Source organism: Euleptes europaea, chromosome 7, assembly GCF_029931775.1.
Source record: "Euleptes europaea isolate rEulEur1 chromosome 7, rEulEur1.hap1, whole genome shotgun sequence".
NCBI lineage: Eukaryota > Metazoa > Chordata > Lepidosauria > Squamata > Sphaerodactylidae > Euleptes > Euleptes europaea.
The window spans coordinates 16,889,508-16,913,348 of record NC_079318.1 but is presented as its reverse complement, the minus strand read 5'-3'; the positions used below and the strand labels follow the sequence as shown (position 1 = coordinate 16,913,348).

General features: G+C 44.2%; 1 protein-coding gene across 1 annotated transcript in view; it reads right to left on the bottom strand.

Annotated features, from left to right (window-relative positions):
- Positions 1-14,273, bottom strand: part of MAP3K4 (mitogen-activated protein kinase kinase kinase 4) — an 84,631-nt gene extending 70,358 nt beyond the window's left edge. The window contains exon 1 of the mRNA XM_056852412.1: positions 14,191-14,273. Coding sequence (XP_056708390.1) covers positions 14,191-14,261 — 71 coding nt within the window. The 5' untranslated portion in view covers positions 14,262-14,273. The remainder of the gene's footprint in view (positions 1-14,190) is intronic.
- Positions 14,274-23,841: the final 9,568 nt, after the last annotated feature.

Genomic DNA, 23,841 nt, shown 5'->3' with positions numbered 1-23,841 from the left:
CGGAAAACGGGGGGGGGGGGGAATCTGGTGTTATTTTTTCCACTGAGGCCTTTCCCCCCATTTTTTCAGTGGAAGAACTGGAAAATTTAGGGAGCAGTGAAAAGAAACACCCATGAAATATTTGTTCTTTTAAAATGAGTAAAACGCTTCTTAAGGCGAGGTTTTTCATGCTCAAAATGTATAGCATGAAAAAGTCTGAGGACTCTATTAATTTTTCCAGTGGAAAAACCAGGACATTTTGGGGAGTGCTGAAAAACAGCGTCAAATAGAATATTCTCTCTTTTTAAGTGAGAAACCTGGTCTTACAAAGCATTTCACTCTGTGGGAAATTTTGGGGAGCACTCAAAATGCCCTTATACTGTATACTATAAACATACACAATATTTTTAAGGGTTTTTTTTTTTGTTTAAATAATCTTGGCAACATGCTGTTTCAATGATAACATTTTTATTAAAGAGTTCAATGTTTTCAATGTTATAAACTTTAGCTCAAAATCCAGACATGCCATAAGTCCCACCTATTGTGATTTCATGAGAAAGTTTATCCAAATAATAGTTTCTTTTATTTACTACAGAATTTGTTGCTTTCGACCTTCCACCTTTAGTTTTTCCTACCTCTCAGATAGGAAAAATTAAAGATACATGTATATGGTATCATAGGGTGGAGCAGTTTGCAACTCTTGCTCATTGGATGTAATTGCAATTTTCTTTTAAAAAATTAAGATATTTAGCTTTTCAAATTCCGCAAATATGCCAAATAGTATAAATTTATATGTTAAGTTACACATTAGGCATTTTATGTTGTTCAACCAGTAAAAGAAGTTTAGGTTTGATAAAAAAAATGAGTATTGCATATATTTCCATTTTTTCCTGCAAAAAAAGGGAAGAAAATGGGATTCCCCCCCAGTGTCAAAATTTCCAGAAATTTTACATCTCTAAGTGGGACTTTGAAAATCATTTCAATAAGTGGAAAAAACATTTCTTACTTTGAGTGACAGACGCTGAACAGAGAAGAACTGTAACTTTATTTTTTCCTACTTGAAAAGATGAAATGCAAGCAGGTTCTCTGCTGCAGTAACTTCTAGGTATTTTACATCAGCCTATGTCGCATAAATAACTATTGTTTACTCATTTAAGACATGTTTATACTCTCAACAAGAAGTTCCCTCAAAAAGACTGCGATGAAGTCGCTGCATCTACAGGAGGAACGGAAGAACCTTGTGTCAGGCCAGGCTACACTGCAAGACTCAAAAAGAACTTGCTTACAATATACCAGCAATCAATCAGTCACCCAGTGGACTGGAACAGATGTGCACAGGGACTGTAATATGTGGGATTTTTCTATGAAAGTGTCAGCGACTTATAACTACAGCTCCAAACTTTCTCTAGGAAGACAGCATGAGGAACATATTAACCTTGACATTTTATTTGTCCTGCACTGGATAGTCACTCATCCTGTTTCAACCATTTTAGTTCAGAACATATTCCAATCACACAAAGCAAATTAACAATGCAACTGGATGCAGTTCAGCAGGACAAATCACGACAAGCTGCCAATTACAAATATATCTCACACATCTGCTCACAGATATAAAACTCTTCTTCCCTTTTTCCGAAGCCTTTTTCTTCAACACAGAGAAGCTATTTTGGAATGATCGCATGAACTGCATTCCACAAGTACCAATACTGCCTGATTATATAACAATACAATCAGCCTTGACGCCAAAACAGCTGAGTTACCCACACAATGCAAACTAATCCTTTTTTGCTATAAATGCCAAGCGCATACCATACTCCATGTATTTTTGACTAACACTGAGGACAAGCACTCATTCATCTAGTATGCATGCACAACAGTCCACAAATGCGCAGAAACAATGGATCCATGGAAAATAGGAAACCTGTAGAATTCATTTTAGTTCAGGTTAATTTTTCATTTGGAAATATCACCTACTGCAGCAGATCTCGTCAGTGGTTTTCACTGATCATGTGCCATTACCTTCTGAATAAATCAACATGAGAAGCACGTTCAATTAACGTAATTTACACATGTTTAATTCCCAGAACAATATTCAATAAATCAGAGCCTGGCTTATTACTGCCCTATAGCAAATAGACTCGGGAGCCCTGGCCTCCAGCAATTCCACCCGGTATAAGCGGTGCAGAGACTGCACAATGATTCTAATCCATCCCATTCGTAGCTTGGCCATTCATCAGCGGCAGCACATTATAAAGGAAAGAGGGTTACAAGCAGCCAGGTGCAAGTTAAGCTGATCTCCTGTGCTCCAATTTTAAAAACCAAAAGGAAGAACAAAACAGATGATTAAAGACCTTCTCCACTCACCCCCTTATTAGATATTACAAGGCAGTATTTCAGCAACTACAAAAATACAAAATATAATAGCAGCTCAGGTTAGAACAAATGAGGAAAGCATTAGTCAGTGGTATTGGAGCTTCATATGCTCAATAATCATGTAAACATTCACACCAGTTATTTTATGTTTCTATGCATAGTGACCATATTCTATAGCTATGAAGGAATGAATTCTGATAACACAAATATCAATGCAATAGGAGATCACTGGTTTTATGTATAGTATTATTCTCTTGATTGTATACTCTTGTTGAATATATTTGGTTTGTCTCTTGTGCATTCACTTGATTTATCCTGTGTGTATACTTCACTTCCTTGAGAAATCCCATTTTACCCACACAACTGCCACATGAAGTAGGTAATACAGGGAAATAGCAACTCTATACATCACAAACATTAACGGCAATATAACAATAGTGTTATAACCACTGTAAGGTAATTCTCTGGAAGTAAGGCTGCGAAGTGTTCATGTTTACAACATATATCAAGCAGTTTCTTGCATTAAAAATATTATTTTACACGTACAGCTTTTATAAAGATAATTCTTCCCGCCAAGAAAAAGTTCTGGGAGTAAACACCATTGAATAAAACGGGACTTACTTCTGAGTAGAACTGCTTGGGATTGTTCCCTCAAGCTATTTCATTCACTCGGTGGAAAAGTCATGGCTGTACTAGTTGTTAACCACACATCTGTGTCAGAGGTTATTTGCAGACTAAGCAATACAAGTCATATATAATCTAACACTACCGTAGACATAAAGTACAGACCCACCCTAAGTATGCTCATACTATGTGTGCCTTAACCAGTTATGTCACATTTACTATTAGGGTTCAAAAAAAGAGTGTCAGAGTCTGAATTAAAGTAGTTAAGCATTTTTACCACAAACTCATACCTCTGAACCAAATGATTCAACATAGTATCTGCCAATTTTTGATCAGGTATGTAATTCAATACATCACAAAACTGCAACAGCATGCTTCAACAATATTACAGTCTGATAAGTTATTAAATGTCCACGCTATGGTTATGTTTACAGGTAACTATAGAATTCCCTTGTAACCTCTCGCCAGTCAGTTGTAAGAACACATTTTTTCAAGCACTAAAAACTATTCCATAAGTTATGTGGTAGAACACTTATTAACAGAATTTTTGCTTCTGTGGTTCATAATCATACCGACACATGACCCTGCCGCAAAACTTGCAGGGGGGGAATCCCATCCCCCCCATTACTGAGCAGGTGTGAGTCCACTCACCTTGAAGCCCAGCTGCGTCAAGATCAAGGCACGAGGGAACAGAAGTGCATTACTCACTGTGGGTATTTTGCTGACCGTATATACTCGCGTATAAGCCGAGTTTTTCAGCCCAAAAAAAGGGCTGAAAAAGGCGGCCTCGGCTTATACGCGGGTCAATACGGTAGAGGGGGGAAAGAGGGAGGAGAGAGAAGGGAGGGGGGAACTTACCGCCGCCATCTTTTCTCTGCCGGGAGAGGCTTCCAGAGCCTCCCTGCGGCCGCGGGGAGGGCGCTCGGCCGCCCCCGCCGCCTTCTCCCGGCCGGGAGAGGCCTCTAGAGGCCCTCTGCGGCCACGGGGAGGGCGCTCGGCCGCCCCCGCTGCCTTCTCCCAGCCGGGAGAGGCCTTTAGAGCCTCCCTGCGGCCGCGGGGAGTGCGCTCGGCCGCCCCCGCCGCCTTCTCCAGGCCGGGAGAGGCCTCTAGAGGCCCTCTGCGGCCGTGGGGAGTGCGCTCGGCCGCCCCCGTCGCCTTCTCCCGGCCGGGAGAGGCTTCCAGAGCCTCCCTGCGGCCGCGGGGAGTGCGCAATGCCGCCCCCGCCGCCTTCTCCCGGCCGGGAGAGGCCTCTAGAGGCCCTCTGCGGCCGCGGGGAGGGCACTCGGCCGCCCCCGCCGCCTTCTCCCGGCCGGGAGAGGCCTCTAGAGGCCCTCTGCGTCCGCGGGGAAGGCGCTCGGCCGCCCCCGCCGCCTTCTCCCGGCCGGGAGAGGCCTCTAGAGCCTCCCTGCGGCCGCGGGGAGGGCGCTCGGCCGCCCCCGCCGTCTTCTTCCGGCCGGGAGAGGCTTCCAGAGCCTCCCTGCGGCTGCGGGGAGGGCGCTCGGCTGCCCCCGCCGCCTTCTCCCGGCCAGGAGAGGCCTCTAGAGGCCCTCTGCGGCTGCGGGGAGGGCGCTCCGCCGCCCCCGCCGGGCCGCACCACTTCCTGCCGCCAGGAGCGGCCTGGGGGGGGGCCTCCTGCAGCTGCAGGATCGGCCGCTTCCCACCGCCAGGAGCCCAGAAGGTAAGTCTGCGGTGGGGGGAGGGGTTATAAGCCGACCCTCGGCTTATACGCGGGTGCCTAATTTTTCCCCATTTTTGGGGAGAAATTAGGCACCTCGGCTTATATGCGGGTCGGCTTATACACGGGTATATACGGTATTCTCTGCTCCCCCCCTCCCATTTGCTTATTCTCTGCTCTGTGGTGTAAAGATATTGTTGAAAATGTCAAAAAGGCCTGCAGATACCACTGTGGTTTATAGTAATAAGAAAAAGAGGAAGCATTTATTTTTATCTATAGCACAGAATGTCAAGCTGTTGGAGAAACCGGACAGCAGTGTAAGTATGAAAGATCTTACAGAAGAGTATGGTGTTGGAATGACCAACATATATGACCCGAAGAAAAAGAAGGCTAAACTGTTGAGGTTCTGTGCTGAAAGTGATGAACAGAAGTTAACGAAAAATAGAAAAACATTGCATAAAGCTAAAAATGAAGATCTCGATCGTGTATTGAAAGAGTAGATCCATCAGCGTCACAGTGAACACATGCCACTTAATGGTATGCTGATCATGAAACAATCAAAGATGTATCACGATGAACTGAAAATTGAAGAGAACTGTAATTATTCAACAGGCTGGTTGCAGAAATTTAGGGAAAGGAATGGCATTACATTTTTAAAGATTTGTGGTGAAAAAGCATCTGCCGATCACAAAGCAGCAGAGAAATTCATTGACAGGTTTGTCAAAGTCGTTGCTGATGAAAATTTGATGCCAGAACAAGTCTACAATGCTGATGAAACATCACTGTTTTGGCATTATTGCCCCAGAAAGACACTGACTACGGCTGATGAGACAGCCCCTACAGGAAGTAAGGAAACCAAGGACAGAATAACTGTGCTGGGATGCGCTAATGCAGCAGGCAGGCATTAAGTGTAAACTTGCTGTGATAGGAAAACGCTTGTATCCTCCCTGTTTTAAAGGAGTGAATGTCTTACCAGTCTATTATTATGCTACCAAAAAGGCATCGATCACCAGGGGCATATTTTCTGATTGGTTTCTCAAACATTTTGCACCAGCGACTCGTGCTCACTGCAGGGAAGCTGGACTGGATGATGGATGCAAGATTTTGTTATTCTTGACAACAGGTCTGCTCATACTCCAGCTGAAAATCTCATCAAAAATACTGTTTATGCCATGTACCTTCCCCCAAATGTGACCTCATTACTTCTGCCACGTGACCAGGGTATACTTAGATCAATGAAGAGTAAATATAAAAACACTTTCCTGAACAGCATGCTAGCAGCACTGAACAGAGGCATGGGTGTGGAAGGTTTCCAAAAGCAGCTTAGCTTGAAGGATGCCATATTTGCTGTTGCCAACGCTTGGACTAAAAACACAGTGGTGCACACTTGGCGCAACCTCTGGCCTGTGACTATGTTCGATGATGATGACAATGATTTTGAAGGATTCCATATGACAAGTGAGAACAAAAAATGATGTCTGACCTCCTTACGTATGCAAAAGATATCCCTTCAGAGTCTGTCAGTAAGCTGGAAGAAGCAGACATCGAAGAAGTTTTTAACATCGATAATAAGGCGTCAGCTGTTCATTCATTGAGCGATGGTAAAATAGCCAAAATGGTTCTGAATCAAGGTGATTGTGATAACAGTGACGATGAAGATGACTTCATTAACAGTGCAGCAAAAGTGCCTATAGATGACATGGTGAAAATGTGTGATGGGCTTATTGAAGGACTACAGCAGCGTGCATTCATAGCAGAACAAGAAATAATGTCATTTTATAAAATTAAAGAGAGACTTCTAAGACAAAAACAGTTGTTAACAAAGCAGATGACTCTGGAGGAAACATTTTTAAAAGCCATCCAGCAAAATGCCTCTTCTGCCCTAGAGGACCCACTTCCTGGTCCCTCAACTGCTTCTTCTCACCTAAAAAGATAGTGTACAGTAACCTTTTAATCAAAACACAGCACTGTAGGTGGACACTGAAAGCCTACTGTTGTTTGTTTGTTGTTGCTCTTGTTTAACAGCTGATACAAGTATTCTGGTGAGATAGTTACACCTTTGCTTTCTGATGGTACAGATGTACCATCAATGTACACAAACTTTGTTTCATGCACAACATTATTGAAAATGTTGTATAAAATTACCTGCAGGCTATGTGTATAAAGTGTATATAAAACAAATGAATTTCATGTTTATATTTGGGTCCCATTATGTATATGAAAATATTCCAAAATGGAAAAATCCAAAACAGGCTAATGAGGTCTTGGAGTATGTCAACAGGGGCATAACATTCAAATCGCAAGACGTCATAGTCCCGCTGTAGACCACATTGGTCAGGCTGCACCTGGAGAACTGTGTGCAGTTCTGGAGGCCTCACTTTTAAATGGATGTGGACAGAATGGAGCGGGTACACAGACCAAGCCCTATGAGGAAAGGACCAAGCCCTATGAGGAAAGGCGAAGGGACTTAGAAATGTTTAGTCTGGAAAAGAAGGTGGAGGGGGGACATGATTGCTCTCTTTAAGTATTTGAATGGCTATCACTCAGAGGAAGGCAGGGAGCTGCTGTTCCTGTTGGCAGCAGAGGAGAGGACTTGCAAAAATGGGTATAAATTATGGGTGGAAGAGTACCGGCTGGACATTAGGAAGAAATTTTTTACAGTAAGAGTAATTCAGCCGTGGAATCAGCTGCCTAGGGAGGTGGTGAGCTCCTCTTCTCTGGCAGTCTTCAAGCAGTGGCTGGATGAATACTTGTCAGGAATGCTCTAGGCTGATCCTGCATTGAGCAGGGGATTGGACTAGATGGCCTGTATGGCTCCTTTCAATTCTATGATCTATGACCTACAAAAAATTCAAGATTAAAACATTTATTTACACAATGCAAAATTAACTTATCATGTAGAAGTTAGCACTATATGAGGATGCCACTGGCTCAGATGTTTTAACAGATGAGATAAAACTGTGGAGCAGAGGCTTACTGATTGCTAATAGCAATTACAGTTAAATGAAAGTTCTATGTTCAGAGGCAACACAAGTTGTTGGAGAAAATAAGGTCGTCATTAAGTCTGTTTATGGTTTTCCCAAAAAGCATATAATGTCCCAATTGGGAACAGGATGCTAGACTAGATGGACTCTTAGTCTGATTCAACATGAATCTTCATATATTCTCAGAGCAGCTACATTCCACTAGAGGTGGCATCACAAGAGGTGTGAGTGTGTGTTTGTATTAGAGATTTTCAGAAACAAGAAGAACTTGGTCTTCATCACTTGCCTTACTAACAGTGCAGAGTAACTCCAGTCTAAGCCCATGCTGATCAGCAGATTTATACTAGAGTAATAGCTCATGGAATTGCAGAGTAAGATTTCTTTCTTAGTATATACACTTGGAAGTAAATTCTACTGAGCTCAGTGGGACTTCTTTCTGAGTAAACATGTTTAGGACTGAGCTACATGGTACAAAAGCACTTGATTACTCCAAAGCAGCTAAGGCTACGGTTGGGGTCAAAATTGCTGCATTATGTTAAAAAGCTCAGAAATATGAAAACTGACTTAAATGAACATACTATGTAAAACTAGCACCACCTGAGAACTTAACAGTATAAAACATAAGTTTCCCATGTTCATAACATGCCGTACTGCATGTTCTGAACACAGACTTTTCTGACACTTATTCATGTAAAGATTTAGAATCTTAATTGTGGTTCAGAAGCTGGTTTGTTGTGAAGAAATCAACTCCAACTTTTCCAAGCACCTGCATTCAGACATCATGATAAACTGTTGTTAGTCAGAAGACTTCTGAAGCATGAACATCTTCAACTGCACCATGCACATGAAAAGGAGGGAGGAAGCATGCAAACAGGACTATTCATTAGGTTTGTGCCTGTCAAGCTCATGACGCCTGAACAGTGTCATTGTTTTAATTATTTTGCCTATTATGAGACATCCAGGTAGGTGGCTTAGGGGTTTTATGGCATAATGATATTACAACATGCAAATTAGGATCAGGATACTTTAAAATCGACAACATGTGAAGGGGGATCTTTGTGTGGGAGTCCGTGGTGGGTCTTGGTAGCTTTGTTCTTGCCTCTTTCCGGCCTTACAACAGTATACAGCAGCTCCTTTTTTCTAGATCCTATGTGAGTCCTGCTTTCTCCTTGGCTCCTCCCTTCTGTGTCTCCACCACTATGTTTCCTTAGATTCTGCTTTTGAAGCCCTTGCCCACCATGTTCCACTTTCTTCAGCCATTGTCTCCTGCTGAGGCTCCCTAGAAATCCTGCCTCTCTCCCTCTCTCGTGACCATAAACAGCATAAAATGTCTTTACTGCTTCTTGCCTGAATTCCTGTCTCCTCTGCCCTTTCATTTACCCTTCTTTCATTGCTTCTTCTGTGCCTTCGCTGCACCCTTCCTTCAGTTACCTTGCCTCCTTTCCTGCATCCCAAGACCTATTTCTAGTCCTCAAAGCTAGTGCAAAGCTAGTTCTGTTTGTAGGGCCTGTCTGAGGTTTTAATTCCAGGCAAACTGAAAACTTTCCTTTCACACACAGAAGGTAGACTGCAAATATCCTGAGAGCACTGTTCCCCAAAGACACTTACTCAGACAATCAGTGTCAGATGCTTTACTGCCACAAACAGAATACAGCAGACCCCAATCTTCCAGAACTTCCTTTTGGGTACTTATCAAAGGGGACTTTCATTATCTTCTAAATGTACATTCAGCTTTCCTTTCCAGCTGCAGAAATGGAGCTTCTTCATTTGTAAGCCATACTTTTTACTGCTAGTTGTTTAAAGGGAGGCATTTCCTGAATGCCTGGCGGTAAGAAGTAAAATGAATCAACAGGATGTTATCTAAGCAAGAGAAATAATTACTTGGGAATTACTAAGAGTTATGCAGTAGTCTGACAGTCATCTGGAAATCTGAAGGTATCACACCTATGAAACTATTTCCATTCCCATTTCTAAAGGCCAATTCCAACTGGTGCCCATGAGGTTATCAGTTCAGCAACACAAGATGCAACAATCACATGAAGACTACAACCATATGTGGACTGCATACAAAATCAACCCCAGGGCAGCTGCAAACTTTACTTCAAGTTGTATTAAGCTTCAGCAGACCTAACTGATCCTAAGATTAGAAATGCAGGTTGATGCACAAAAACTCACTGTGGCCTTTGGCAAGCCACTGTCACCCAGTTTAATCTCTCTCACCTGGCTATTCAGAGGATAGAACAAGATAAGAACACAGGACACTGTCCTGAGCCCTTGGATTGGGGGGGGGGGTAACTTAAAACAAACTAGTAAACCACAGTATGAGAGTCCGTACTTTCAAAGGAAGCATTTATGATCTAGTTGTTACATCTCCTGCAGCACCCCCAATAAAATGCAAACATGGGGCCAATTTAGTTTTCAAAACTGAATGCTAGAATGGTGTTCTCAGCACACACAACAATTCCCACTTTCATTGTGATGTCTCATTCTTCAAGTGTAACAGTACATTTTATTTTGCATTTTTCTCCTCTCATATGAAATTGTGTGAAGGCATCAAACTGTTATTCAAACTTGAAATGCAGGACTGTGATCTGAATACATATACTAAATTTCGTTCTAACACCTCAGTGGTGAATGAAGTGAATCACACTACAAATAAACTTATGATCAAGTAGAATACTGAATGAAAGCGTTAAATCACGTATTATATTTATAATCCCCTTTGCCCAGTAAACATCGTCATGTGACGTCATCCCACGGGTCAGTAATGACCTGGTGCTTGCACAGAGGACTACCTTTACCTTTCTTTTTCCTTCAAAGGTGGCATACCTGTTTATTTGGGAACAACTTGGATGTGAACACATTCAGGAAGCAGTGTGGGGGATATTAACAATAACACGTTTACATTTTTAAAATGTCTTCTGTGGACTCTATCTGGTGTGTGACTTATAAGTACAGAAGAAGAATCACTGAGGCGACCTGATTTTATGAGGCAGCCCACAAGATCTCTGTTGGAAATATCCAAACTACAATTGCTAGCCCCACTCTGATCTAGCAACAGAAAAAAGCTCAAGAAACAATACATTTATTATTCTTTCAGGTGTCACAAGGTTCTATTGTTTTAGCTGCAATTGAAACAGTTACCCCTCGTGAACTTGTAAGTAATGGAAGAGGAATCAACAGGCAGAGATCATGATGGCTTTTTTTCCAAACAAAAAAGGGGCTATCTGAAAAAGACATTCTTTCCTTATGCATAACTTTTCCTTTCCCAATTAGCCTATCACCAAAATCTGCTTTGTTAAGATTGCATAAATATAAAGTTAAAATTTTCAATTGCACAATCTACACTTTAATGATCACATACTTAAAACAAACTTCTTAAAAAAGTCTCACATACTACTGTTATCCCTACAACTGCAGCACCCATCTGCCACAACCATCAGAAAATTATTGTCTTCACAACTTTCTCCTCCAATGAAATGAGTAAAGCAGCAACAGAGGCCACAAGAGGTCTCACAGAAGCAAGAAACTTAGGCTACCATCCAAAACACATTTTATTCCAATGGATGCAATGCACTAAGATTTACTCCTGTGTGGGAATAATATCAGGCTTATTACATGTGACATTTTTTTGGTTTTCACTTGTGCCACAGATGAAGATGTTCAAAAGGTTCTTCTGGGGCCAGGAAGAAACAGTACAGCACACAGTGTGCCTGGACGAGTTAGACATTTTAACCACCGTCCCTGAAACCCAAACACAGTTTTCCAGATGCTCCTTCCCACCACAAAGATCTGAAAACATGCTTCGCCGTATCTTGTTTCTGTAAGGGCTGCTTTTCTGAGCCCGAGAACGAGAGCCCCGAGGCTGCAGCCCAGTCCTTCCACGGCCCTACAAAAACCAACGGGGCTACTCCAAAGCAAAGCAGGTGGCGAGCTGCACCCGACGACAGCAGTACTGATGGTGATGCACGGCATCAAACAGTGCGCATTAAAGAGCTCGATTATAACAGCACTACTTTTCGTGCCCGTCGCGTCTGTTCATCCCAGTTCTTCGGAATACCCCCTCCACGTGGTCTGCCTGCTTATACATATTATCTGACACAACTCCTCGTCTCTGCAGAGCTTTTTGCTTGGCTAGATTGAATGCTAACCCTTCTATGGTAATGCAGGGCAGAATTCTGAATATACCATACTCAGACAGGATCTGCCCTTGCTCTTCTGGCTCTATTGACTCATTAGCCCATGCCCTTTTGGAAGGCCGCTTTTACGAGGAACTTCGATTGCACTATATTTTCCCCCTTTTAACATACAAATCCAATGCCTCTGTGGCTGACATAATGCCTTTTTTTACTAAGCGATAGGGACCCCAATGCTACATTGTCAGTGGCAAGATTTGTTCCAATCCTTATATCCCTCCAACACTAGATATAGGCTGCTCAAGATCAACGGATCAAGGAGTTTTAAGGGATAAAACACTGGTTCCCAACCAGGGGTCCATGGACCCCAAGGGGTCCGCGAGAACTAAATTAAGGTCCGCGAAACAAAGTTACAAACCCATAATAAATTAATAGTTCCAATTAAAAGTTCTCTATTATAAAATATACATATTTAAATATAATTCTAAGTTGAATGTTGAACTAACAGTTATGATTAAAGTTTATTTTCAAACTCCCGGAATTTTTATTTTGAGCCTTGGGGTCCCTGCACCGAACAAAAAAGTCCTAGTGGTCCCTGGTCAAAAAAAGGTTGGGAACCACTGCTGTAGAGCTTTTTGCTTGGCTAGATTGAATGCTAACCCTTCTATGGTAATGCAGGGCAGAATTCTGAATATACCATACTCAGACAGGATCTGCCCTTGCTCTTCTGGCTCTATTGACTCATTAGCCCATGCCCTTTTGGAATGCCGCTTTTACGAGGAACTTCGATCGCACTATATTTCCCCCCTTTTAATATACAAATCCAATGCCTCTGTGACTGACATAATGCCTTTTTTACTAAGCGACAGGGACCCCAAGGCTACATTGTCAGTGGCAAGATTTGTTCCAGTCCTTATATCCCTCCAACACTAGATAGGGGCTGCTCAAGATCAACGGATCAAGGAGCTTCTAAGGCAGGGGTGGGGAACCTTTTTTCCGCCAAGGGCCATTTGGATATTGATAACATCATTCGCAGGCCATACAAAATTATCAAGTTAAAAATTAGCTGGCCAATATGTTTCTCCGTGGCCCGAATGGGAAAGGGCTAACAGAGTTTCTTGGTTGGTCCTAGCAGCTCTATAGCTAATGACCCTTCTGCAAGGGGGGGAAAGAAGGTTCCTTTTCTTGGCAAAACAAACTCACATCCACCTTCAATAGAGGCTATTCCTGTCCGTGGGAGGGGGCGGATCGCCAGTCTTAGATCCTTCTGAGCTAGAGATCTGCCAGGACCCACGAAGGGCCAGACCAAATGATTTCGCGGGCCTTAAACGGCCCCCGGGCCTGACGTTCCCCACCCCTGTTCTAAGGGATAAAACACTGGTTCCCAACCGGGGGTCCGTGGACCCCCAGGGGTCCCGCGAGAACTAAATTAAGGTCCGCGAAACAAAGTTACAAACCCATCATAAATTAATAGTTTCAATTAAAAGTTCTCTATTACAAAATATACATATTCAAATATAATTCTAAGTTGAATGTTTAACTAACAGTGATGATTAAAGCTTATTTTCGAATTCCCGGGATTTTTATTTTGAACCTTGGGGTCCCTGCACCGAACAAAAAAGCCCTAGTGGTCCCTGGTCGAAAAAAGGTTGGGAACCACTGCTCTAAACTGAAGACCTGCTGATGTTGATCAGAAGATTGCATCAGACACCCTGTACTTGCTTCTCTGTGTGACATTTTTAATTTCTAATTATTAGGGCCTTTAATTTAAACAAATCAGACACAGAAACTATTGTGTTCTCTTGTAAAGAAATGATATACTAGGGGAAAAAGCATCAGTATGCAGTGAAGCCACTGAATCATTTCAATCAGTGGCATCAGAACCATTAGAAGTTGCTTTGCTTGGTAGCCCAAGCTTCCATGCTTAGTCTTAGATGTTCTTAAATGTCATCTTTGTAAAACACTGAAAGATGCAATGGTAACATGGACACTCACTGATAGTAACAGCTAACAAAAGCTTAGCGTAAAGCATTGTAACTACTCCTGAGGTCCCTTAGCAGTTAAAGCTTTGGGATGCAAACCTGAAATACAGAAGTCTAAACTTGGATTAGAGATACAACTGGCAAAATGCAACAACAGAAGTAAATAACATAGCATGTGTTTCATCAGCAGAAAATAATACAAACATAAAGAAATAGGACAGCATCCACACACACAAAAAGACTCTTGCAGCAGCAGGGCAGGCGGAAGCTGCACCGGGGGAGCCTATTGTCAAGGGAAGGCAGCCTCCTAATGGGGCAAAGACCTCAGGGCAGCTGCAAGCGGAAGCGGGGGTAATTTGGCCCACACACACACACACACACACACACCTCTCCCCTCTTTCCCTCCCCATCCACGCGCCCCTCGCCGGTCCCCTGACCTGCAGGCCGAAGAGCTGCGCTCCGGCTCCTCCATCGCTCTGGCAGCAGCGGCGGCGGCGGCGTCTCTCATGCGTGCACCGGGGCCGGCCTGGCGTCGGCGGGACCCCTTCTGCAGCCCTGGCCGGCGACGAGGCGGAGGAGGCCCGGCGGCGGAGGCCGGCCGACGCGCGCCGCCGGCTAGCCGGCTGCAGGGGCCCGGCCGCGCAGAGCCAGCCGTGCGGCCGCCATCTTGGAAAGAGGCTCCGAGGGGAGCGAAGCCGGGAGCATCGGCAGGACGGGGCGCGTCGAGGGACAAAAGGCCGCCACGGACGCTCCTCTGGGGGAAGAGCGGTACGGGGAGCGGCGAGGGACAGGCGCTGTCGGACGCTCCTCTGGGGGAAGAGCGGTACGGGGAGCGTCGAGGGACAGGCGCTCTCGGACGCTCCTCTGGGGGAAGAGCGGTACGGGGAGCGTCGAGGGACAGGCGCTCTCGGACGCTCCTCTGGGGGAAGAGCGGTACGGGGAGCGTCGAGGGACAGGCGCTCTCGGACGCTCCTCTGGGGGAAGAGCGGAGCGGCGGCCGGAAGGGAAGGGAGGGCAGGAGGCGAGCCGAGAGTTGGGCCGGCCGGCGGCTCCTGCTGCTGAGGAAGAGAGCGGCGCTGGGAAGGAAGGAGGGGCGGAGGGAGCGAGGGAGGGAGGGAGGGAGGCCGTGATTCAGCCCCGCCGCGCGTCAGGTCTACGGCGTGGCTGCGATGGGGCGCATCAGCGTCTCGCGCGCCGGTCGCGTCTCTCCCCCGGGACGACCAGGCCGCTGCAGCAGATCGCACTCAGCGCGGGCCCTCACAAACGGAGGACAGAGAGCGGCGGGAGAGCCGCGCCGGACCGAACCGCGGCCCGTCGAGCCCAGCAGTCGGCTCACGCAGTGGCCGACCAGGTGCCTCTAGGCGACAGTAAGGCAACCCCGACAATAATAATACAACCCCAGCAGTGCAATAATACAACCCCAATAGTGCAATAATACAACCCCGACAATAATAATACAACCCCAGCAGTGCAATAATACAACCCCGACAATAATACAACCCTAATAGTATAATAATACAACCCCGACGATAATAATACAACCCCAATATTGCAATAATACAACCCCTACAGTAATAATACAACCCCAGCAGTGCAATAATACAACCCCAGCAGTGCAATAATACAACCCCGACAATAATAATACAACCCCAGCAGTGCAATAATACAACCCCAATAGTGCAATAATACAACCCCGACAATAATAATACAACCCCAGCAGTGCAATAATACAACCCCGACAATAATACAACCCTAATAGTATAATAATACAACCCCGACGATAATAATACAACCCCAATATTGCAATAATACAACCCCTACAGTAATAATACAACCCCAGCAGTGCAATAATACAACCCTAATAGTGCAATAATACAACCCCGACAATAATAATACAACCCCAATAGTGCAATAATACAACCCCGACAATAATACAACCCTAATAGTATAATAATACAACCCCGACAATAATAATACAACCCCAGCAGTGCAATAATACAACCCCGACAATAATAATACAACCCCAGCAGTGCAATAATACAACCCCGACAATAATAATAATACAACCCCAATAGTGCAATAATACAACCCCGACAATAACAATACAACCCCAATAGTTCAATAATACAACCCGGACAATAATAATACAACCCCAGCAGTGCAGTAATACAACCCCGACAATAATAATAATACAACCCCAATAGTGCAATAATACAACCCCGACAATAATAATAATACAACCCCAATAGTGCAATAATGCAATAATAATACAACCCCAATAGTGCACCTACATGTTCTTGGACTGTTTTGCGCATGTTCTTGGACTAATTTGGTTACGTATTTAGGCGTTCAGCCATCACTGAATAACTTATGTCTAGTTTTTAGACCATTGAAGAGATACTATTAGGCTTTTAGCCAATGAGCATGTATGTATATGTGTTTATTTTTGATGTATTTATATGTATGTATGTATGTATGTGCCCTGACCTGGATGGCCCAGGCTAGCCTCTGTTAGTCTCTTGCCATGAAAACCCCCCCAAAAAAGGGGTTGCCATAAGTCGGCTGCGACTTGACGGCACTACACACACACACACACACACGCACATACACACCTATGCATGTATGTAGGTGCACTATTGGGATTGTATTATTGTTATATGTATATTTGTGAGCACACATGCTGAATATAATTTGTTATAGCGGTTTGGTTGTACTGTGCGATTTTTTTGTAACCTTGTAGTAGTGCAAAAAAAAAGGGGGGGTAACCTTGTAGTAGTGCATAAGAGCCCCGTGGCGCAGTACTGCAGTCAATAGCTCTGCTCATGACCTGAGTTCGATCCCGACAGAAGTTGGTTTCAGGTAGCCGGCTCAAGGTTGACTCAGCCTTCCATCCTTCCGAGGTTGGTAAAATGAGTACCCGGCTTGCTGGGGGTAAAGGGAAGACGACTGGGGAAGGCACTGGCAAACCACCCCGTAAACAAAGACTGCCTAGGAAATGTCGGGATGTGACGCCACCCATGCTTGCATAGGGGACCTTTACCTTTTAATAGTGCATAGATAGGTGTCTTTTTCCTGGCATGCATGTCTCACCCTGCAGAGAAAGCTCTTGGTGTTAATCTCAGCATTAGGGAGAGCAGAGCAATTTAGCGCAGGAGGGATTAAGCAATGACAACGGCCAGTGAGATGCTCAAAAGGGTTTCTTTGAAATCCTCCTTCCCATAATCCCAGCACTGAACCAGAACAATTCCCGGGAGCATGGCAGTCAGAGAAGCACTTGTAGGAATTGATATGCTTCTCCAGTGGGGTCTAAAAATATTGGTTGCCAGGAGACAGAGGGGGGTCCACCCACAACTGTAAAGCTATCATTTAATTTTTATAAGAAATAAATAAAAATTTCAAAACATACATAAGTGGAAAAAAGGTACAATTAAAATTCCCAGCTAAGCTTCATTGCACAGTTGCAATAGTAAAGATCCGAGCCTGTATAACGTAAGCGTCGGCCTCATATAACCCGAATCGGAATTATTTTTTCATAGTTATTTATTGTATTCTTAAATTCAAAGTTTCCTCGAAAAATGATTTTATTTTAAAAAATTATTAAAATAGTAATGCAACGTAAATTTTAGTTGCATACAGTAATAATATTGGAACTTCCATTGTATTTTCAAGCTACTAAAAGGTCACTAACATTTTTAACATCTTGTCTAATGTTGAAGGGGGCCCCACTTCATCAGGGCCCACTTGCCATCGGGCAAGCTGACACCCTGGCCAGTCCGCCACTGTGCTTCTCTATGGGGATGTGTACATGCATGTGTCCCATAAGGGACTGGGGCTGCTTGTATATACACCAGATGTGGCCAGCAGACCAGAAAAAGCTAACATCCCTTAGAAAGGTTATTTGGTTCCCACTCCAGAATCAGGCATTGTAGATTTGGGATGTTTTTGAAATCGGAGCCCATTCCACATCTTTCCACTTTCTCAGGGACAGTTTTACTTTTCTCCTGCTAGCACACACTAAACCAAAGATGGGGCTTTCTCACAGAGTTCGACTGTCAACATTGTGGAGAAAAACTGACTAAGCTGACTAAGAATAAATACGTTATGCAAAGAAAATGAATGCTTCCTAATCTTTCAATATCTCCCGGTAATTTCACCCCACCAAAGTAAGTGGCATTGGACTTTTAAATAATTGTTACTGTATCGGTCCCAGAGTATGAATGGCAAACATTATGTAAAGAGATACTTTACCCCGTGTGAGCCTTTGTCAGTGAAGTAAAATGTAGGATTAAAACATCCAACATTGGCAGTTCACCAGTAGAAACTGGTATCATCAAAGGTATTACCTTTCCTGCTTTGTACTAAACTCAGCAAGTAATTTTGCACTTAAACAAATCCTTGCTTCAGTGCTGTCATACCTCTCCATCCTTTGGCCAGTACAGCTTCTTTATCCCTGCATACTGATGATCTAGCACCTGTAAAAGGTACTCAAGCCCATGAGAGATTTCTAAGAATCAAGGTATGACATAAGCTTGTAAACAGTGATCCTCTGTGGTAAGAATCCCTTCTACTAAGAATCCCTAAGAATCAAGGTATGACATAAGCTTGTAAACAGTGATCCTCTGTGGTAAGAATCCCTTCTGGATGACAAAAGCTTTACAAACGTTAATGGCTTTCTTTAGGCCACAAATGACCAATATGTGTGGGTAAGCTATTAAACATGTTTGTGGGCTAGTAATTTCTATGGAATTATTTGCAAGCCTGATGAAAGGTGGCTTAACAAAGAAGGTGGTGTTAACTACCTTTTTATCTAATCACTCCTCAACTGACCAGGATTTCTTCAGTAAAATCTGATTTCTGACAAAATGTACATTCTACAGCATTAAGTTTTTATCATGTCTTCCCCACTTTTCTCCTCAATGGGGATTCATTGCAGCTTCCATCATATTTATTTATTATTTATTTATTTGATTTATAACCCATATCCTTTCCTCAACAGAGGACTCAGGTTGGTTCACAGCACACACAAGTGTAGCATTAAAACTTGAGTAGATAATAAAACCTCTAAATACAATAAAACAGATCCTAGTTAAAATACAACCAGTCTTCAGCTCTGAAAATAAATCTGAACAGACAGATAGCTTGCCCATACTCTTGGTTAATTAAATGCTGCACGAAACAAGGCAGTCTTGCACACCCTATGGAATCCTAATAGATCCCGCAAGGCACGAATCTCCTCGGTGAACTGATTCCAGAGGGCAGGGGCAGCCACTGAGAAGGCCCTTGTTCTAGTGGATGATGAACAGGCTATTCATGGACCAGGCACCTGCAGTAGGCCCCATGATGAAGGGAGTGAGGGGGGTCATAGCGGGAGAAGCAGTCCCAAAGGTATGAGGATCCCAGACAATTTAGGACTTTATAAGTTAAAACCAACACCTTGAATTTGCATCTGGAGCTAATTGGAAGCTAGTACAGCTGCCATAAGACTGGAATTATATGAGCTGACCAGGAAGACCCGTTCAGCAATCTGGCTGCGGCGTTCTGGACCAATTGTAATTTCCAGCATCTTCAAAGGCTGCCATAAGGTGGACCCCATCAAGCACCAGTAAAGAGTCCCAGACCCACCCAGCCATATGACCTCTGTTTTTGAAGCCACCTCTTCAGCCACATTCACCCATAACTCAGCTCTTCCACCATGGGATCCAGGCTCAAGGTCAAGGCTCAGATCCCAGCCATTGGTTGCTTTTCAAACAGGAGGTAGAGCTGAGTGTCATCGGCATATTGGTGGCACCTAACTCCAAGCCTCCTGACATTCTCCGCCAGAGGGCACATATAGATGTTAACCAACTTCGGTGAAAGGAGGGACTCCTGTGGGACTCCACAACAGAGCCTGAGGAGATGAACCCTGGATAAAGATAAGTTAATAATATATCTCAGAGAGCACCTTACCACCTCCCTATAAGCTTTCACCAGCCAAAGAGCATATGGTAGGCCAGAAAGCTGCCAGGACCCTCTCGACATCTGCTAGAAAGAGTGGGCTGGAGGACTCCAAAAAAAGACCTTATAAAGCAGGTGGAGCCTTCATTGTGCTACTGGGTCCAAACCTGGATGCTAAGTCCTGATGGAGCGAGGAGAGCTTATCCGCAAAGAAAGCTGTGAATGAATCAAAACTAATGGCCAAATTATTATCAACTTTAGAGGCCACCAAAGGGGTGGTTAATTGCCCGATTATTCTAAACAGTTGAGCTGGTCGCAAACTAGTGGCTGCGATGGAGGCGGAAAAACAGGATCATTTTGCTGCCTTCATTGTCCTCATAGGGCTTGTCACGAGCCACTCTAGCTGTCTAAGCACCCTCTTCATATCCCTGAGCTCATCAGTATACCAAGATGCTGGTGAAGTCTGAGGCCATAGAAGGTGTTGGGGAACAATTCAGTTGATGGTCTCTTGAAGATCTCTATTCCAGAGAACTGCCGGCAGGGCCAGATAAATCCCACAGAGCATTCTGGAAACCAAACGGATCCATGAGTCTCCATGGGTGAGCATAAATAGGCTTGTCCCACATGCAAGGTTAGGAAAGTAGTCTCAATCCAACCCTCACAAGAAAATGATCCGACCATGACACTGGTTCACATAGAGCCACAGACTTCAGATCTACCCCCTCACAAAATATTAAATCCAGTGTGTGGCCTGCATCATGCAAGGGGGGCCAAGACAACATGAGAGAGTCCCAATGTTGCCATGGCAGACATGAAGTCCAAGGGAGCTCCAGACAGGGTGGCCTCTGCGTGGGTGTTGAAATCCCCCAACACTATCAGTCTGGGGAAAGCCAACACCCGATCAGGCACCACCTCTGCCAGCCTCCTCAAGGTGTTGGCTGGCAAGCTAGGCCGACGGTAAACCAGCAAGACACCCACACTTTCCCTGGGACCCCATGCAAGGCTGAAGTGCCTGGTTGTCTTATAGAGTCCAATGAAGACAACTAGGAGGAGGTTAAAGGAACAGTTCTTTATTTAGCTAAACACAGACCTGGGTGAATATAACCTCAGACAAGAAGCAGGTTATTCACCAGAGAAACAAAGGAAACTCAGTATCATTTATGCATTCGCATGGGGCAGGCCCATGGTTGCTGTCAAGCAGATTGATACCCAAAAGCACCAATGCAAATTAAGTGTCTATTTCACTCTAATTAGCATAACCTATAGATATTGGCCGAAGGCGTCACTTAGTGAGTGCCTGATCTTGTGAGTTCGGTAACCAGAAACCACGTTCCTGAAGGTGAAAGGCCGCACCAAGCACAGAGAGCATGATTTGTTGGTTCATGGCTCCCGGATGCCAACTTCCCAAAGCTTCCATGTGTGTGCGTATGAATACATAGTGTTCTAAACCAGCCCTTATATCTGGGCATTACAAGGCCTACACACTCAATGCCAGAGACCTTTGGAGCAGGGATCCTCTGAAAGGAGAAAGCCTCTTGGATGAGAATAGCCACTCCACACACTCCCCCATCCTTCTGTTCGATGCTGATGGAGGATCAAGTAACCGGGGGGGAGGGGTCAGCGGGTTGAGAGTAACCACCTCCTTTTCACCCGCCCAGATCTCAGTCAAGCATGCCAGGCCGAAATCTGTTAGAAGGACCACCACTGGAAGCATTGGCAGGAGAAAAACTAAAAAGAAAAATGAGGCCTCCTCTACTTACAGGAAGTTCTTACCGTAGAGTTCCTGGTAAATCCTAGAGCTTTATACTCCATGGTATAAACTTCCTATAAATAGCTGAGGCCTTGTTTTTCTTTTTAATTGCTTCCCCAGGACACTTTCCCCACCTCACAGCTCTCCCTCTAGTTTCCAGGTACTGCCTGGCACCCCTAGTTGTAGTCCAATGACAGCCCAGCACACATCCCCTTTAGGATAAAAAGGCATCTGTCGCTCTGCACTAGGGACTAGTTTGATCTTTGCTGCCTTTCATTTGACGTATGGTCTCAACAACCTAATTGCACCTTACTATATAAACCTGGCCACCAAGACTAGATTAATTCATGCCATCGTATTCCCTATTACTATGTATGGGTGTGAAAGCTGGACAGTGAAGAAAGCGGATAGGAAGAAAGTAGATCCCTTTGAAATGTGGTGTTGGGGGAGAGTGTGACGGATTCCGTGGACTGCCAAAAAAAAAACAAATCAGTGGGTTCTAGATCAAATCAAGCCTGAACTGACCCTAGAAGCTAAAATGACTAAACTGAGGCTATCGTATTTTGGTCACATCATGAGAAGGCAAGAGTCACTGGAAAAGACAGTCATGCTAGGAAAAGTTGAGGGCAGCAGGAAAAGAGGAAGACCCAACATGAGATGGATTGACTCATTCAAGGAAGCCATGGCCCTTAGTTTGCAAGACCCTAGCAAGGCTGTTAACAATAGGATGTTTGGAGATCATTAATTCATATGGCTGCCATAAGTCAGAAGTGACTCAATAAAGGAAGCCACGGCCCTCAGTTTGCAAGATCTGAACAAGGCTGTCAAAGATAGGACATTTTGGAGGACTTTCATTCATAGGGTCGCCATGAGTCAGAAGCGAATTGACGGCACTTAATACACACACACACATATAAACCTTTCCACAATCAGAGGTTTCTGCCGGGATGCCTTCATTTCTCAGGTTTGCTGTTTCTAGTCTTGCAGAGTTCAACAGCTCAGTTTTGTTAGGAGCCCAGAAGACTTGAGAGAAAGAAGAGTATTTCTATCTCAGCACTGTCAGCTCACATTCTGCATGTCAGATCCTTCTAGTCTTTAGTGCGATTAAGTCATTGCTATTCTAGGACTACTTAAGTCATTGTACCATAAGGTCAGCAACGTTCTTGGGATTCATGCCCTCTTGCTTCTGCCGGCTGAGGAATTCATTTCCATTTCCTGTCTTATATAGTATATTTGGTGGTCTTATGCAGTGGCTCCTAGTTACGTACATTTTGTTGCCAGGTAAGGGCTCGCTCCATTCATACTCAGGAAGACACTATGAATATACAGGGCTTTTTCTGTGACCGTACTCACCAGTACTGAGTACTAGCACCTTTCCAAAGTTCTCCCAAGTCCTGATCCTCTTGTGTTGGCCCACCCCACTCAGCCACAGAAAGCGAGGGTAGACCTCAGGAATAGCCTAGTGGGTATCTGCAGAGGGAGGGGGGAATTGATGAAAAATCTATGCAACCTTATATATAGGGTTGCCAACCTCCAGGTAGTAGCTGGAGATCTCCTGCTATTACAACTAATCTCCAGCCGATAGAGATCAGGTCACCAGGAGAAAATGGCCGCTTTGGCAATTGGACTCTATGGCATTGAAGTTCTTCCCCTCCCTAAACCCTGCCCTCCTCAGGCTCCACCCCAAAAGCCTCCCATGGGTGGCAAAGAGGGATCTGGCAACCTTACTTATATATGAGTGCTGTCACTTTTTTTTTTTTTACACAAAAGAAAAACTGAATATTTATACCAAAAACTCTGAAGTCCGTTTCTTTGATATGTCTATCCTGCCAGGACATTTCTGTTATTAATTACAATGTTTGCATCCTGCCCTTCCTCTAAGGGACTCCAGACAGTCCATGGTTCCACCCTTCCCCAGTTTAGCCTTACAACAACCCTGTGAGTAGGGGCGGATGGGCCATTTAGGCCACCAGAAAAAGTTGCGCCCTCCTTCATACCTTGTTCTTCCTATTCAACCCATGTGAGCATTTTGAAAAATTTACCCCTAATTTTAAGAAAGTAACAGTTAATGCAAAATGCAATAAAAGATGAGGCAGCAATATGATACGTACAGAAACATCACATTCCTCCTGTCTTTGATTAGAACGATACTATAAATCTAAAAAATGAACACGTGGTGTTTAATATCTGTATTATACATTCTCTGTATTATAAACCTCTTTCAATTGTTCTTTTAAATCAGGAATGACTTCTACAGTTAGAAACAGGACTGGTAATTATTTGGGCCTGAACTTTTCCGTCCTGCACAGTCACTGTCAGCTGTGAGTTTCTACTTAATTTGTGGCATCTGTAATAGCTCTCATGTGCATGAGGCAGGTGTGAGATCAGGCCATGAGGTGGATGT